A 19,625-nucleotide genomic window follows, 5' to 3' on the forward strand; every position below is an offset into this window, starting at 1 on the left:
CAAATGAGTGAGAACAAAAAATAAAATGATTATTTCATTTATGCGACCCTAAACGAGAAGCATACTGAAAATTGATCAGAGGAGAGATTGCAGGTGAAACCAACTGATCTATCGATCAAATATTAGAAAATAATGGGAGAACATTGAAAACTTGCTTGGAGTTGACCAAAATCCTCCTACACCAAGATATGTTTGTTTTGAAATTATGTATTACCAATGAGAAAAGATCCTCTTAACTACAAAAGAAAATTCATATGTTATGATTTAATTATCCTTTTAACTATAATGAAATAACATTTTTTCCATTGAAAATAAAAGAAGTTTGAAGTACTTATATCTCCGGTACCAAAGAGAATATCTATTCATTACCCATATGTTAGATACAAAAAAATTTATACCACTTGAAAAGTTTTTGCCATGTGGAAATTATTTTTTGCATATGCCACGTGTGTTGCTGCACTCTTTTGGCTAAACCAAGTTGCCATGTGGTAGATTATAGTTGGCTAGTATATTTTGAAAAACACTTGACCCAAGTGCCCCATGATGTGCTATGGTGAGTTAAGCTACTTTGTTTAGTGCAACACAACTGCCTCGTAGTAGGTGTGTGGTGTGTCGGAAAATTTACGTGGGTAGTGTAGTTTGACTACACTATCCCACGTTTGGTATATGTTTCAAAATATTTACGGAACTAGTTATTTTTTAGGGAACTCGTGGATGGGATCCACGACTTTAGGGAAGTCGTGGATGGATCCATGACTTTGGGGAAGTCGTGAATCAGGAGTGCGACTTCCCTGATATATTATCTATCCTCCATGAAAGTCGTGTTTCCCATCCACGACTTTCATTTTTTTGTAGAAGTCGTGTACCCTAAAAATGATTTTCATTATATTTAAATAATAAAAATACTATGTAGCCTAGTGGTTCTTGGTTTTCATGAGAATCTAGAGGTCTATGGTTCAATACCCCACTCATTGCTTATTTTTATTTATACAATGACTATAATGCAATATACTCATAGTGTATTAGAGTCAGTGTTGTTAAAACCGTACCGGTTATCAAACCGGTCAGGTACTGGTACAGTGGTTCAGTAATTAAACCGCATGCCGGTTAAACCGGACATACCTATTTATATTTATATATATATATAAACCTATAACAAAAAAAATCCAAATAGGTAGATACTCAAATTTATAATCCATATTTATAATCTACTCAAAACTCACATAAATAAACAACTTTAAGTATTTAACAAATTGAAAGTCTACATTAAAAAACATATATCAATCCAAAAGTATAAATTAACAACCACAAAATATAAATAAATGACATAACTTCACAACTCACTCTATAAAACAAATAAATTTATAGTTTTAACATTTAATATCAAGGAGTCAAAGTTATGTTATATGAATATTATATTTTTCTACCAAATCCTATTTTCAGACAGTAATCCAATATTACACAAATGTCAGTGAGATTACGATTACACACAAATGTTATGAACCAAAATATGTAATCTAAATATGTTTTGGAAGCATGTGCTTTGAAGCCTTGAAGTGTTGAAGAAGAGTTGAAAAGATGGGTCCCCTTGTAATGAGTTTTTAAGTTTTTTAAAAAAAAATATGTGTATGAACCAACCGGTTTAGTAAATACCGGCCGGTTCATCGGTTTTTGACCGATTTTAATACTTGGCCGGTTCAACACCTATACCGTACCGGTTAGGGGCCCGGTTCACCGGTTTTCCGGTTGAACCGGCCGGTACGGTACGGTTTTTATAACTATGATTAGAGTTCTTGTACAAATAATATATGTCAACAAAATAAAAAATAGCAATGGGTAGGTGTTGAACCATGGACCTCTAAGTTCCCTAAACAACCAAGAACCATTAGGTTACATAGTAGTTTTATTATAAATATACAATGGAAATCTTGTTTAGGGTACACGACTTCTAAAAAAAAGTGAAAGTCGTGGATGGGAAACACGACTTACATGGAGGAGAGCGAATATGTCAGGGAAATCGCATTCCTGATCCACGACTTCCCCAAAGTCGTGGATCCCATCCACGAGTTCCCTAAAAAATACACTAGTTCTATAAATATTTTGAAACATATACTAAACGAGTAATAGTATAGTCAAACTACACTATACATGTAACTTTTCCGTGGTGTGTCCACAGTCCAGTGGTGAGTTGAGTCACTTTATCTGGCGCAACACAATTGCCACATTGCTCGCTCTGGCGAGTTGAGTCACTATGAGATGAATAATAGCAGCTACGTCTATTGAGTTTTGATAATCAACAAAGGATTAATTTTGTATAGTATATATGAATCATGATATAATTCACTCCTAAGCCTGGTTACATGATTTTCCTATGATACGATTAGTTCTCTACGACAATATGTTCTAATCATATGAATCTGTGTTAACCATGCTTATGATCACACCATTAAGATCAATGGATAATACTAAGTTGCAACGAAAAATGGGCACATGCTCAAAATATATATTGGACGATGCATCAAGCTTTAATTTAAGCCTTCCAATAGGTATTTGTGCTCAAAAGCTAAATGTGTCCACAAGGATAATGTGTTTAGAGGAAAAAGTGCATCGATAAGCTTAGACTTATGCTTCCAACGCAAAGGCATTTATAAGCTCAAATTTGTGTGTCCAACACAAAGTCCTCCAAAGAATTAAATTTGTCCAGAGTTTTAAGTCATCAACCTTTTCTAGACCTTGTCCATAGCTTATGGTAAGATAAACTTTGCAGTGCTAACGACTGTCCGGCAATAAAAACTAGTTTTGCTGTTTACTAGAAAAGGAAACAAATGATGACAATTTACACAACATTAAATGCACAAAATTTCTTTTGATGACATAGTCTACCTTTGAAGCAGCAAGATATGATAACATATCAAGGCAAACCCAAAAGCAAATCACTGCATTAAATGCAATCTCGAAACAAATACAATCTTAAGGATCTGAAGATCTTTTGAAGAAGATGGTTGAAGCTTTAAAAGGCTGGAGGAAAACATGCTATATAAATATCAATACTTGCCTTGCACAAAAGAAGAGATTGCACGAGATATAAGAACAATAACAATGAGAGTGAAGTGTTTATCAGAACAATAACAATAACAAAAGAAGAGATTTCTTTTGATGAGTTTAGCAGAATGATGTGGATTTATCTCATCAAAGAAAAGAGTGAAGTGTTTGATAATCTAAAAAGGTTTGAAGCAATGACGGAGAAGCAGTCAGGAAAGCATATCAAAATTATCAGAACTGATGGAAGGGGGAATTCACATCAAAGAAACTTGAGAACTTCTGCATAGATCATGGTATAGTTTATGAAGTGACAGCTCCTTATACTCCCCAATACAATGGAGTAGCTGAGAGAAGAAACAAAACTGTGTTGAATATGGTCAGATATATGATCAAATGCAAAGGCCTACCTCATAACCTATGGGGAGAAGCAATCACTACAACCACTTATATCCTGACATTGGCAAGGTTTTGATGAAGATACCAACATCACCAAAAAGAAGAAAAGGAAGAATACTTATGAAGACAAAGAAGATTAAAACTTCAAGAAAATTAGATTAAGTCTCTATAGGTACTTCTATCCTAAAACTCTTAAATATACAAAGTAGTAATGCTCAAACTATTTTTAAAGAAAAATGAAACACTTTAAAAATACTTAAAACATTTTTAAAAAATAGTGTGTAACGGGTTACTTCATCTAAGTAACAAGTTACATGTGTGAGAAAAAGAGTTATCCAATTTTAAACTGTTCAGAATAATTCATTACTGCCTTTGAGTAACAGATTACCAATTTTACAAAAGTTGAGTAACCGATTACCCNTTCAAAGTAATCCATTACTGCATTTGAGTAACAGATTACCAGTTTTGAAAAAGTTGAGTAACCGATTACACAAATGGTGTAATCGATTACTCTAATTCGTTTTTAAAAGAACAGTGGACAGAGAGTTTGGGTAATCGATTACCCACTATCAGTAATCGATTACTGAGAGTTGTTGCATGAGATTTCAGATTTCAAAATGAAATGTTTTCACTCCAAACGAAATCTCTTCACTTCAAACAACGCCTACACTTTCAGAAAGGCACCATAGGTTTTTGGAAAGTCTATAAAAAGGCTCTAACTCTCACAACACAAACACGCAACAATACACAACTCTTATAAAATTTCCAAAAGCTCTTAAATTTTTCTACACTTTTTGTAACTAGCACTCAAACTTTCAAAAGTTATTTTTCTGAAGTTGCTTAGAAGTGTTTCAAAGTTTACTAAAAGAGCATTATTATTTAGTATACTTAAAGAGTTGATTGGATTGCAAGTTATACTATTGTCATACTTGTAAAGGCAATCTGCCATTGTTGTACATTCTTCAATATTGTTGCAGAATACTTTCTTTCACGAGGTGTGAAAAGAAAGGGGATTAGAATCACTTGGAAAGGTGTTTTCCAAGAATGAATAAGAATTAGGGAGTGTGTAAGGTACATAGAAATCTCGGAGTGAGATATTGTAATTACAACTCATAATTCTTAGTGAAGAAATCTTTTGTGATGCAAGAGTACTGAACGTAGCCTTCGGTGGACAAGAAGGTGAACCAGTATAAAATCATTGTGTACTCTCTTCTTCCTTATCTCTTTGATTTATTCCTTTTTATTTTCTGCATATATTTTCCGCTGCACGTTAACTCTTGTTTTTGCAGAAAAAATGACCATAATTTTTAAGTCAACTAATTCATCCCCCCCCCCATCTTAGTTGCAACCTCGTTCTTACAAAGGAGGTCTACATAACTCAACCCCTAGGCTTTGAGACAACAAGAGATGGAACTAAGGTGCTGAGGTTGAAGAAAATACTTTATGGGTTGAAGCAAGCTCCAAGAGCTCGGAATAGAAGAATGTACTCTTTCCTAACATCCATTAGTTTCATCAAGTACACAATAGAGCATGGAGTCTATGTGAGCATAAAAAATATAGGTGACACAATCCTACTTTGTCTCTATGTAGATGATTCGGTCATTATAGGGAGTAGTGAAGTTGAAGTTCTAAAGCTTAAAGGAAAACTCAAATCTGAGTTTGAGATGACTGATCTAGGTGAGTTAGCTTATTTTCTGGGAATAGAGTTCATGAAAACAGAGAAAGGCATCATAATGCATCAAAGGAGATACATAATAGATGTATTGGACAAATTTCATATGATCAATTGCAAACTAGTGACAGTTCCAATTGAAGGGAAACTGAAATCAAGTACTGAAGCAAAGAAAATAACTTTGTAGATGCCACACTCTATAGGAAAATTGTGGGTTGTCTCAAGTTCATTTGCCATAGCATACTTGAGATAACCTATGGAGCAGGGGTAATAAGTAAGCATATGGCTGATAAAAACATATTCCTATAACAGTAGCCAAAAGAATCATGAGATACTTGAAGGGGACCCTAAATTATGGCATCATGTTCCAAATCAGAAAGAGAAAAGTGATCATTGCTTTATAGGATACTTAGACTCAGATTGGTGTGGAGATAAAGAGGATAAAATGAGTACTTCAGGGTATGTGTTCTCAATTTTTGGTGCACCTATCTCATGCAGTTCCAAGAAGCAAAGTATAGTAGCTCTCTCTACATGTGAGGCTGAGTATATTGCAGCATGCAATGCTACATGTCAAGGTTTGTGGTTGACATCCTTGATGATAGAATTAAAGTGTTGTAAGTTTGAAAATTTTGAGTTGAAAGTAAATAACAAATCAACAATAGATTTGGCTAAGAATCCAGTTAGCTATGGTAGGAGCAAACACATTGAAATAAAGTATCGTTTCTTAAGAGATCAAGTTAAAAAGGGAAGGGTCAAGCTAGTTCACTGTCCTACTAAAATGCAAGTTGCTGATGTATTAACAAACGCCGTGAGGTTCAAAAAAATAGAAAGCATGTTGAATGTTCTTAGCTTCCAATAATGGCAAGAGAGCATAAAATTTTATGTTCTGTTTTATTAATAAGTAGAATAGTAGGAATGTTGTAACTCTTTGAATTAAAGGAGGATGTTAGAAGTATATTTCAAAGAGTTAGTTTGTAAGAAGTAGTTAGAAGTTGTTATTTCTATTTTGGTAGTTAAAGTAGTTAAGCCAAAAATACCAAGTGTATAAATCAGGTTGAGATTGATTCAATAATTTAGAATTCTAATTTCATTCATTCATAACACACTTTCTTCATTCCACATTTATCTCTCAAATTCAATACTTCTTTCTTTCTCTCTAACAACATTCTCACTCTCTACAATTTTTCATCTTCTAAATTCCTAACACATTTTAGTTTGTAGAATTTATGATTGGTTCTTGTTTTTGTTGTAATTTGTAAAATATTCCATCAAAAGAAAATCCCAATTTCTTAAAAAAAATACAAAAAATAAAACATTGTCAATTTTAAAATTTAAATAAGAAAATCCACAAAATTCGGATTCTCAATTAATATTAGCAGTTAAAGAGAAAAAGTTAATTAATTTTAATGAAAAAACAATAACTAAAATATTTGAGTTGTCTTTTGCATATAAAACAACAACATAGTCATAATTCTATTAGGTGAGGTTAACATCAATGTTTTATTATAAATATTTTTATTAATAAAATATTGATCTTTAATTTTTTTTCTTAATCGTTTTTCATATGGTTTTTGTAGGTTTTTCTCTACGAATTGAAATAACCTTCATATTATCTATTCTCCTTATCGAGCCTTTTATTGATCTCCTCCACACATGTATAAACCACCTAATGCACAACTATATCATCTTTTCTACAACATAAGCTATCGCAACTTTCTCCCTAAATCATTCATTTCTAATTCATCTTGTCTAGTATGTTCCCTCATCCAATGTAAGATTCTTATCTCTTCTACATGAAGTTTATCTTTTGTTGACATTTTATCGTTCAACATTCAATCTCATATTACAGTGTGTGTCTTATATATGTGCGATAAAACTTTCCCTTGAACTTGAGTGCTACCTTTTAGGACATATGACACCTGTCATTTCACTCAACCCACTAGAATCATATAGTTTAATCTTTGCCAAATTTTTCATCATCTTCTATGATTGACCCAATATACCTAAATTTAGTGATTTGTGACATGGTGTGACCCCCAATCATTGTCTATATTTTGTCATCCCCTTAATAAACTTACATTTTGTCTTACTTTTAATTACACAAAATTCATGTCATTCTAAAGCTTGTTTCAAACATTTCTAGTTTTTTCATTTAATTCCTCTCTTAAGTGTCTAGCTAAGTCAATATCTTTTACAAAAAAACATGCATTGTGGCATTCGTTTTTGGATATGTTCAGTAATCACATCCAAGAGAAGTGTTAATAAATAACAATGTTGTGAAACATGAGCCGGACATCAGACCGGATGAAGTCTCGTATTAAGTTTAACCGGTTTAAACAATTAAACAGTCCGGTCGAACCAGATGATTTCATATATAATTTATTATTTTAATCTATAAATATATAATTATATATAAATACAAAATTTTATATAATTATATGTAATTATATTGAAATAACATTTTTCCGTCTTTTTGGACCGGAGTAAAACAAAAGATTAAAGTAGTGTTCTATTTTTTAAAATTCTAAGTGAACCATCCGGTTCACTTCCCGGATTATTGCAGTTCAACCAGGTTTAACACGATGGGCCATAATTCCTCCGGTTCAAAGCGGTCCAACCCCTCACTCCGTTAAGACTACAAACCAAAATTATTTTCAAGTTCAGTCAGTAATCAAACCAGTTAAATCGTCTGGTACAATTATCACAACACTCATAAATAGGGTTTAATGTTACATATTATTGTAATTGTAATATAAGAGAGTTTGTATACTGAGTGTATCATTTCTCTTGAAACTAAGGAAAGAAAAATATAAAATAAGATCAAGAAAGGAACTTTTATTCCAAAATTAAGCACTCAGTCACTCCAAGTATCTTTTATTGTAGAAAATATAGTGAATTGAACATGTATGGAAAAAACCGAAAAAAAATCTGAGTAATGAGTAGATAAAATAGAGGTTTCTCAAATTCCTAAAAGAAAAGAGCCCAAGAAAAACTATAAGTAAAATAATTAGGACAAACTTGGAGAACAATATTTTATCATTCAAACTATATATCTGTGATATTAAATATTGGTTGTCATTAATTCCCCGATAATAATTAAAGCACTGAACCCAGCCATTTTGACGCTTGACTTTATCCATTATAAATTAGTTAAACACAACACTGAACAAAAAAAATCTAGGGTGGAGAAAGGCCTTGGATAGTAGTAAAATTTTGTTTGGTGGTAAAATGTAGAATAATAACTCATTTCTCATGACAAATTCAAGGTGTCTTGCCTTTTCTCCATAAACATAAGCATGCACAACTTGCTTCTAAAAGTTTCAATAAAACAGTGATACTTTCAACCGCGATTTAGGCATAACCAGAATGAATTCTTCTAAAGGATCTCATTAGCAAGGATCATTTAACTAAGTCATAAAGTGACTGAGCAAGAAATTGTTTTAACTCCAAATAATGAGGATGCATGCTCTCATCAATCAGTGCCAAGGCAACAAGTTTCAATTAAAGCAAGGAACAGAAGCATATCCTTGATAGGTAGATATTAGTGGAGGAAGGAATCTACTGGCACTTAATCCTTTTGTCATCATAGCAATTTCATTAAGGACAAAACAATTGTGTGTAGGTTCTCTAGGTGCTTGTGGTGTTATTTTCAATTAAGAACATAACATGGGTAGCATAGCTCATATGTGAAAATATAAATCACTCATATAAATTTTTGTTGGAGAAAAGCGCCACAAGCACCCAAAGAAACAATACCTAAATTGTGTCCATTGACATGCTCAAGCGTCCTCGGGAGAGGAATCTCGTGCTCCCTGGTCATCTTCCTCGTCAAGATTTTCATCATAGTCAATGGAAGCAGGTTGTCCATTAAGATCCACATTAGCACCATTTAACTTTCTGACAAACTGTCCCTTCACACGAGGCCGGCGCTCAGCAAGTCGTTTTCGATTAACGTATCTGATTTTCTTATCAAAGCAACGCTCTTTCCTTTTCTGTCTAAACTTCATCAATGCTGCTTCTCTCCTATCACCTATACTTAATTTTACTTCAGATGAACTTGAACCTCCAAATGATGGCCATGGATGAGATGTCGGAATCTGACCAGGTTGTAAGTATGGACTCATTGGGTAATATGGGTAGGAAGTCATTCCCATTGCATGCGGAGGAACTTGGGGAAGATGATTATATTGAGCAATCATAGCTGAACAAGCATGATTCTGCATGTCCTGGATATTCTTTTGATACATTTGTGCTGATGAAGACATCATAACATGATTAAAACCTCCAGACATATAATATGGATAAGCATGTTGGGTAGCCATGGTAGAAACATCAAGCTCAGAACCATGAGTTCCATTTCTTGGATGCACCGTACCTGGAGGCAGATTTTCTTCCTTGGGGTGATTTTGTGGTGAAACATCCATAGACGCAGGTGGAGTACAAGACCTCTCTATAGAGAAAGAATCAGGAAAACTATTGCTGCTGGGAAAGTCATCTTGCGATTGACTTTCACATGTCTCTCCATTTGCATGTGTTTGAAGGCCATTAACCCGGTGTTGAGCACATGATTGATGTGCATCTTCCACCCGCATGCGTATAGCAGCATTGTTGTCAACATGAACAATTCCTTCGAAGTTGCTCTTTGACACGGATGCTTTAACATAAGTGAAGAAGGCTGATGACTCCCCAATCCTTAGTTCACTCTTCTTTGGACCAGATGAAAAATGTCCTACAGAATTATGGTGAGAGAAAAATTATAACACTGAAAAGGGGTATGTATTATTCACATAAGAAATTTTGTTCAACCTAAGGAACTAAAAAATCCATTTCACATTGAAGCCATTTCAGAATGAAAAACTACGAATCTACAGAAGAAGGCAAACTGTGAGGGTGCAAGCTATTACAAACATAATGACCATAAGATATGAGCACGTGCAAGCTATTACATGAACATAATGACCACAAGATGCAAGCACGTGATTTTGCCAATTTCTATCATAAGATGTGTCATTTTATTTTATGGTATACAAAACATGCCTTACAATCATTTTATGTACCCAGTTCGGCATATTACAATGTACAACTTCCATGTGTGCAAAACAATATATAATCACAGATCTTAACAAATAGTTGAATGAAGAGGAAGAACACACCTGTTCGGAGATCACTGATTCTGGGTACATCAGGCCGACACTCTGATGCATGAGCATTGGGTGGCTCCTCAACAACAGCAGCAGCAATGGCAATATTAGACTGAAAAGTTAAATTAAATACATAAAAGATCACATAACATGTGATTATAGGCTATAGCATCTCGGATCTGAACTTATTAGTAGTTCTATAGCAATATTTCTGTTCATAACTTAAACACTAACACCAGTAACTGGTGAAGAAAACGTATTACTGATGACACATCTACTCCCATTGCATCCCCTTATGCACTGCTGGAGGTAAAAGAATTATCATTAGTGGGAAGAGAAGCCATTGGTATGATCCACCAGAGTTAAAAATATCAAAATTGAAGAGTAAGTTGAGACATCGGTTTTTATCCCCCAATGTCTGAATAAATTGAAGAAAATGTAGAAAAGGGCGACTGCTGTGCAACAAATGGAGGGCAGAAATTTCGACAAATGTGCCATTGGGCACGACAGGAAGGATGACATGTGACCAATCAACAAGGTGTCGGAAGTGACAAATTGGGAAAAGACAAGTTTGATGGTGCCATCGCTGGCTGAAAATCTCACAAGAAAGTGGTCAGATGGTGCTTGAGCCTGAGGGGGCAGAGTATGTCAGAGAGACAACACTACAAGACATGGCTAATCAAGGTTCCAATTTTTTGTGAACTCGACAGTGGACCGGTGACGGGATAGGTCATGGAGGATAGTATCACTCTGATAGCATGTTGAATTGGAGGGTTTTTGGTAAGAAGGGATAAAATAAGAGAATGAAGACTCAATAATATAGTGATTAATACAAAAAAGAGAGACAATTGTGAACTAAGGATATAATGTGATTGATGTGTTGGGAAACAAAAGGCAAACCCAATCCTATTATACGAATAACAGAATCTTAGTCCTAATTAATTAAATAAATAAAAATTAAGGAATTAAATAGGAAATAAATTCTAAGAGATCATCTAGGATACTGTAAAATATTCTAAGATACTCAGTAAGACAGTAATCAACAAATTCTAGTAACAATGATTTCTGGGTTCTATAATTCAATCTCTATAGTAGCATCACGCCTGATATGACCTTTACATGGAAGGCAATTAGAAAACTTCGAAGCATGTCAATGATAAAGTTTATATTCTAAAAGGTAGGATGATTTGCAAAATCAGATGAAAAATGATTTAAAAGAACATTATCTCTTTATAGATTAAATTAATTTCAAGGTTTACCATGGTCCACAAGCTCATTGATTTGAGAACTTGTTGAACCCATTGCTTACTTACATTCCTTCATTATTTAAATACTGATTTTTGGCATTCACCTCTAGCTCTTGTTGGGTTGACATTCCAGTCTCTGGATTAGTGCTTCTCTTGGACTTGTCATCTGTGTCATCAGAAAACAAGGTCGTACTGTTTGTATTGGCATCACTAGGGTCTGACGCAACCAGATCAAAGTCATAATTCAAGATGTTCTTCTCTACAAGTCCAAGCTGCAAGCATAGAGATAAAACAACATTTCAATTTGGGAAGGTCTAAGTGTTAATTGGAAAATACTGAGAAAAGTATAATGGCAACATGCATATGCAAAGAGCAGTATCAAGACAAGATAAGGGTATAGGCCAGCCAGAAATCTAAATTCCATGCCTGGTTGATCCATGTAAACCCTAACATCAATCTTCAAGGTATGGTATTCTATGTGAAGTATTTCCATGTGAAGTTTCTTCAATGTGGATGAATTACTACTCATTTCTGACCTTCTATGGTCTACATTCTTATTGTCTGACAAAAGTTGATAGGAATGGGACTAATGGGGACCCACCTGAAGAACAAGTCACAAATGAGAGAGAAGATCTGGAAAGTGTATTCCAGAAGGCCACGTGTCGGAAGATCATTAGGGAAGTTTTCTACCTACAAGGAGTTGTAACTGCAAGAAACCGCAAGGAAAGTTGATTATAAGTGAGACAAGGAAGGTGGAAAACGGAAGGGAAGTTTCACTCTAGAAACACGGCCAGAGGGCAAAGGGGTACTCTCTCTTGAATTCTAGTTTCTATCTTTTAAATTTTGCATAACATCTATTTCTGTATCTACGACAATACTTCTTCTATAAACTCACAAATTCTATAATTGCAAATTCTGTTCTTATCATTTTGGTCCGACCTGCCGGATCATTTCCGAGGAAATTTGCGAAGTAACTCATGGAAACCAGAAACCAAACTCGGTTAGATGGTGTGGATCAGCAGTTAAACATGGTGGAGACGAAATTGGCAGAGGTTGGGGACACCTTGGACGCAGTCGCACAAGGACAGGTGCAAATCGAGAAGGAATTACGAGATCAAGCCGAATTTCCCAAGTATATTGCGACATTGGTGCGATGTTTGGAGAAAAAACAGAGGAGTCCGAGGATGTAGGAGTTACCTGCGCTACCTCGACATCACAGGTCATAGACGACAGCCACAAAGAGACAAAAGGGGTGCACCAGGAGGCGTTAACCATGGCAACGGTAGCAAACGCATTGGACATGCTAATTTTGGGAACAAAGAAGGTTGAATTGCCGGTGTTTGATGGAGGCGATCCCAGGGGATGGATCACACGAGCAGAATTCTAGTCAAAATCAATAAAACTCCCGAGGCAGCAAAGATACCTCTCACCTAGGTGAACATGGAGGACCCTGCGATACATTGGTTCACCATTCTCACGGAGATACACCTGAATTTGAGTTGGAAGATGTTCAAGGAAGAGCTTATGGACCGATTCAGTGGCCTGGAGACGCAGAACCCGTATGATGAATTAGCATCTTTGAGGCAAAGGGGAACAGTGTAGGAATATGTGGAAGAGTTTGAGTATTTGGCCTCCTTGATTCCTCGACAACCAGAACAACAGTATGTAGGATATTTTCTACATGGCTTGAAGGACGACATCAAAACTAGGTTAGAATTCATGATCCAGGAACTCGTTCACAAGCCATAAAACTGGCACGCAATGTGGAGTTAGCCATGAAGAAGGGAATTGGACCCCCGAGTCGCACAAATTTTGCTCGTCCCATGACTTCTTCTTAGCCTCGCTATGAGCAAGTTCATTCGGTAGGGAATCGTGGCAACAGGGACAATTGGGCCTCTACTAGAACCGAAAGAAAAGGGGAGATGCCCAAAAATCAAAGCATGCCTATGGGAGGAAGAGGAGTCAGACATCTATCTACCCAAGAATGGGAAGAACGTAGGAAGAAGGGATTGTGTTTTCGGTGCGGGTTACCCTATAATCCTCTCCACAAGTGCGCTGACCCAAAACTTCGTATAGTGGTATTTGGAGAAGATGAGGAAGTGGAAAAGGAAATGGCGATGGCAGAAGAGGCTAAATCAAGGGATGAGGGCAGAACCGATGAAGGGGAATGTCAGGTGTTGGAGTATATGAGTCTTTGCAAAGGTTTTGGGAATACCAAGGACACAGAAAATCTATCCACCATGAAGGTGGAAGAAATGGTAGAAGGAGTCCATATACTGATGTTATTAGACAGTGGTGCAACCCACAATTTTGTCTCCCTGAAGTTGGTGAAATTGTTGGGGTTGTGGGTGGAGGAAACAAGAAGAGTGAGAGTTAAGCTAGGAGATGAACACAAGGTAATGTATCATGGGGTGTGTCAGAATTTCAGAATTGGAATTGGGAACTATACTTATGTAATTGATGCTCAAATACTCGAGTTAGGAGGTTTGGATGTGATTTTGGGAATAGCTTGGTTGAGGACCTTGGGTGAAGTGAGGACAAATCGGAAGGAAATGACCATGAGGTTCAATGAGAGTGAAAGGGAATTCTTGTTACAAGGAGCAGCGGCGTCACACCCATTGGCTTCTTCCTTGCAGCGGTTGAGGGGCAATGTTTTCCATAAGGACCGCTCCTCACACGGGTTGCACACTATGGAGAAAATATCGAGTCAACAAAACACATCCCTAACAACACAAGAAAAGGAGCAATTACAACAAGTGTTGGATCAAAGGCCAAAGGTTTTTCAAACTCCTAAGGGATTACCCCCACATAGACCATTTGACCATGCCATTAACTTAGTGTCAGGACAAGGACCGGTGACAGTGAGACCATATCGGTACCCACACTTTCAGAAAAATGAGATTGAGAATCAAGTGCAGGATCTTCTTCAATTGGGGTTCATCAGGTTGAGCACCAGTGCATATTCCAGCCTTGTCTTATAAGTGAAAAAGAAGGACAATTCCTGGAGGATGTGTGTGGACTATAGAGCACTCAACAAGGCTACCATACCAGACAAATTTCCCATACCAGTGGTTGAGGAATTGTTGGATGAATTAAATGGTGCAACATATTTCACCAAGCTGGATCTCAAGTCGGGTTACCACCAGATCTGAATGCAAGAAAATGACATAGAGATAGCTGCATTTCGCACTCATAGTGGACATTACAAGTATTTGGTGATTCCTTTTGGCCTCTCCAATGCACCAGCTACCTTCCAGGCCACCATGAATGAAACATTTAGGCACCTACTCCGTAAGTATGTCCTTATCTTCTTTGATGAGATATTAATCTATAGCACTAGCTGGAATTCTCATTTATCACATCTAGCCATTATTATGAAAATTCTATAAGATAATCAATTTTATGTTAACCAGAAAAAGTGCCACTTTGCCACTAGAGAAGTGGAGTATTTGGGACACATAATTTCTCATGCAGGTATTGCTATGGATCCTTCAAAGATACAAGCAATATTGGATTGGCCCATTCCAACCAACGTCAGTGGTGTTAGGGGATTTCTAGGACTCACGGGATACTACCATAAGTTCATCAAGGGGTACGGAAAGGTAGCTCAACCACTTACTACCTTAACCAAGAGGGATGGTTTCAAATGGAAGGAGGAAGCAAATGAGGCCTTCAACCAACTCAAGAAAGTAATCACAGAAGCTCATGTTCTCTCCTTGCCTGATTTTTCCAAGCTATTTCAAGTGGAGTGTGATGTTTCCGGTCGTGGTATTGGGGCAGTATTAATGCAAGAGCGGAAGCCAATTGCTTATTTCAGTAAGGCTTTAGCAGAAAAAAATCTCTCCACTACCTATGAGAAAGAGATCATGGTTCTTGTCTTGGCCTTTCAACATTGGAGACCGTATGTGCTAGGAAGACCATTTGTGGCATATTTTGATCATAAGAGCCTCCAATTCTTATTGCACCAACGTATTACTACGACTGATCAACGGTGCTAAATAGCAAAGCTATTGGGGTACCAGTTTGATGTCAAGTATAAACCAGGCAACGAGAACACGGCACCAGATGCATTGTCCCGCAAGGAGGATGAACCAAACCTCTTGTACATAAATTCTGCACTGTTATGGATGGAGGGACAGGATATGTTGGAGGGGATCCAACATGATACCTATTTGAATCAAATCAGATCCAACATCCAGTAAGGGCTCAACACAAAAGGAGGCTTTACCTTGAACCACGGAATACTCAGGTACAAGGGTAGGTTGGTGCTTTCCGCAAGCTCCCCATGGATCCCTAAGTTATTGCATGAGTTTCATAGCACTCCCCAAGGGGGACACTCGGGTTACTATCGCACATATCGCGAGTTGGCGGAAAATATTTACTGGATAGTGGATAGGGATGAAGAAAACTGTCCAAGAATTTGTGAAAGCTTGTGATACTTGTCAACGTTACAAAACCTCCACTTTAGCCCCCGCTTGCCTACTCCAACCCTTGTAAATTCCATAGTAGATTCGGGATGATATCTCACTTGATTTTATTTTGGGGTTGCCTAAATCTAGGGGATTTGAAGTGGTCTTCGTGGTAGTAGATAGACTCTCTAAGTATGCACATTTCATACTCATGAAACACCCTTATACTGCTCAAGGGGTGGCGGGGGCGTTCATGAAGGAGATTGCAAGACTTCATGGGATTCCTAAATCCACTGTTAGTGATAGAGACCCATCTTCATCAACCATTTTTGGACTGAATTGTTCAAGCTTTATGGAACCAAACTTTGTTTGAGCTCGTCTTATCACCCACATACCGACGGTCAAACGGAGGTAACAAACAGGTATCTAGAATCTTATTTATGTTGTTTTGCATGGGAGCAACCCAAAACTTGGTCCCATTGGCTTCCTTGGGCTGAACTATGCTACAATACTACATGGCATGCATCAATCAACACTACCCCTTTTGAGTTGGTCTATGGTCAGAAACCCCCTACTATTCTCAGTTATCTGCCCAGTGAGATTAGAGTTGCCTCGGTTGCTTATGCTCTAAGCGAAAGAGATGAAGCCCTCAAGCAATTTCGGTTTCACTTGAATCGTGCACAACAAGGCATGAAGCACCAAGCCGATAAACACCGACGAGACGTCCAATTCCAGCCGGAAGATTCGGTTTATCTTAAGCTACAACAATACTTCTTCTATAAACTCACAAATTCTATAATTCCAAATTTTGTTCTTATCAAAAGTCATGTAATTTAATTTCATGGGAAATGAAACTATTAAGATGGCAACATGCATATGGTTTACAATTTCTTGAACATTTTTACTCAATCTTAAACTTATATAAAAGTGTATCAACCACTAATTTACTGATAGATCTCAATATTCAAGTGGCCCAATGCACCAATCAGAAATCTATAGAACTTCTGGTAGATTGGTCAAATTAATTCATTAATGTTATTTAACTCACTTAATTAAAAAAGTATGTATGATATCTTATACGTTTATTAAAGGACGTTCATATGCCATCAAAAGTATATGAGGTTTATACGTGCACTCTAATTTTCTAGTATAATGGCTCTGATGGTTTTCAAAACACTGCAACTATGAAAGTTGGGAACACAAAACAAAGGTGCTTAAACCCCATAGATAAGTTAGCTGCCAGCATACATTTCATGTTACCCAAAGTTCACAGACAGTAGGTAGAAAAGCAACAATAGGATGAAATAACGCAAAATGAGGAACATCCATAAATATGAAGTTAGGCAATACAAACCATGCGCCTCCTTCTCCACATGTGCGTCCACAAATTTAATAGTTCATTAGTGCGCAAAGGCTTTACTAGATAGTCTGCTGCTCCAAGTCTCAAGCACTTAACAACAGTGGATACCTCATCTTGGGCGGACATCACTTACCAAAACAAGATATCCAAAATCATTCATGAGGAGCAGAATATTATTTGCTTAAATTAAAGAGTCTTACTGGTTTCTTAGCAAATAAAAAAATCAAAGCTTACTTATGACAGGAATTCTGCGCAATTCTTTGTCCCGTGCTATGTACTTTAACATCTTCATACCTTTCTTCATTGGAAGGTCAAGTTCAGCAAGTATGATATCTATATGTTGCCCCTCTGCATTCAGTGCATCAATTACCTGCCTGGCTGACCTTACGGAAGTAACTGTGAGGCAACAAAAGAAAATCAAGAGTTCACATATAATATCTGGGTGCATGCTATAAGATGCATAAGCTTTAAATCAGAGGAGCCAAATGCATCCACCCAGTAGAAATCAGAAAGCATTCAATAAAATCATCACTTCGAGTCATTTTCACTGATAGAAAAACATTCCCTACTACTGATTTAAAGAAAAGACTTGGACCTTGAAACCAAAATCACCTTAGGACTTAGGAGAATCTAGAATGTTTATGTATCTGAAAGTTGCACCAAGCAACTCCCGTGCAAGTGGTAACTATTGCTCTTGGTATTATGTTGCCTTCATGGAAATTAAATACCAGGGCGAAGAATAAAAATTGAGCTCCAAAAGGAATGATTGTGAACCACAACAGTTTATGGAAAATGTAACTCAACTACAAGAAGTTACAGCAATTTGGCTCGATGCAATTTAAGTTCGATCAAATCTTCCTTTTACATTGTTGCCAACGTACACATAAAGGTTACTACCTAACAACAACAACAACAACAACAACAACCAAGCCTTTTCACATTAGGTGGAGCCAACTATATGTATCAAGCATGTCCTAATATCATATCATGTGTGACAAACCCTTGACATCTAAATTGTTTTAATGGTTTCATCTATAAAAAATGTCTCCGTTTACCTCTTGCTATTAGCTATTGCTTTCGCCTACAATGTTTACAGGTCTTCTCCAATCTCTACACACGTTGAAATCATCTAAACCGAGATTCTAGCATCTTTTCATATGGTTATTTCTAAAAGAACCAGACAACGGAAAATTCACAACCAAAGCATGCCTGGACCCAGTAACCTTTTCTAGCACAAAATTCAAATTAAATATCTTTTGCACAATACATAAATAAAACAATCATAATAGTCATAACTCACATATGACTCATTTACCGTAGCAGCATAAAGAACAATTAAGATTATGCACATAAATCAATAATCATAAAGGAAAAAGCTCATAGATATTCATACCCTGATAAGAGCATCCGAGAAGAAGAGTAAAAACCTCTTGAGAACTCTTGGAATCGTTATCACACAATAAAATCCGTACTTTACTTCTATCAACGAATCCATCACTATTTTTTCCACTTTCTCTGTTCAAATTAACCTCCTCAGGATCCATTCCACTCACTCAAGAGAAAAAACAATAAACCAAAACCTAGAAAAACCGCAACACTATAGAACTTCCATCAAATATATATCAATTAGGAAAACGATTGATGCGTCACCGAATTCAAAATCGATTAAACCCTTTGTTCAATTCACGTTGCTCTCAATAGCAAAAAACGATGAACGAAACGAAGAGATCATTAAACGACTGCGTTTAGATGATGGCGCACGTTAGCAGTGCTTTCGAATAAACCTTTTTTCAGTGACGGGAATCGGAGAGGTGAAGTATTTGTAACCTCAGCTCTTAGCTGCGTAAGTTGCAATTACTTAATTGGGATACTGATGGGGACTACCGTGCACCGGGTAAGGGAAGAAGGTGTAAGCGTGAGTTGGGAAGCATAGATTGGGATGTATGGGTGCGCTATGCGCATAGAGCCTGCGATAGATGAAAGATGGACGTGGGAAGTAAAGGGCATGAGAGAGAAAAAAGTACAATAGAAAAAGAGAAAGATAGTGGGTGTCTAGATAGTTGGGTAGAGATAGAGAGGAGGCCACGTCACCTCCACAGGGGTCACCAAAATATCTTCTCCCTCTTGGATAAAAATGAAAGGGAGTATAATAGTATAAATTATTGATGTAAAAATTTCATTCATTATTTATTTGTATGGCTTATATTTTAAAGTTAATATGATAAAATATGAATGATAAATTATATACTTACAATATAAAAAAATTTACGATATCAATATATACACATTTTCTCTCCAATAAATAAATAAAAAGATAGCTAGTACTAATGCATTTATTATTTTAATTAAGAATTTAAT

The 19,625-nt window shown here is 36.5% G+C and overlaps 1 protein-coding gene across 1 annotated transcript; it reads right to left on the minus strand.

The window, feature by feature from the left end:
• Positions 8,347-19,276, minus strand: LOC109328321 (two-component response regulator-like APRR1). Its single transcript, XM_019561732.1, has 6 exons — positions 18,661-19,276; positions 17,502-17,663; positions 17,262-17,395; positions 11,603-11,770; positions 10,264-10,363; positions 8,347-9,839 (listed from the first exon to the last, which is right to left on the minus strand). Exons 1-6 carry the CDS (start codon positions 18,809-18,811, stop codon positions 8,890-8,892), a joined length of 1,665 nt encoding a protein of 554 aa, XP_019417277.1. The 5' UTR covers positions 18,812-19,276; the 3' UTR covers positions 8,347-8,889.

The sequence above is a fragment of the Lupinus angustifolius genome, chromosome LG15 (assembly GCF_001865875.1).
Source record: "Lupinus angustifolius cultivar Tanjil chromosome LG15, LupAngTanjil_v1.0, whole genome shotgun sequence".
In the NCBI taxonomy this organism is placed as follows: Eukaryota; Viridiplantae; Streptophyta; class Magnoliopsida; order Fabales; family Fabaceae; genus Lupinus; species Lupinus angustifolius.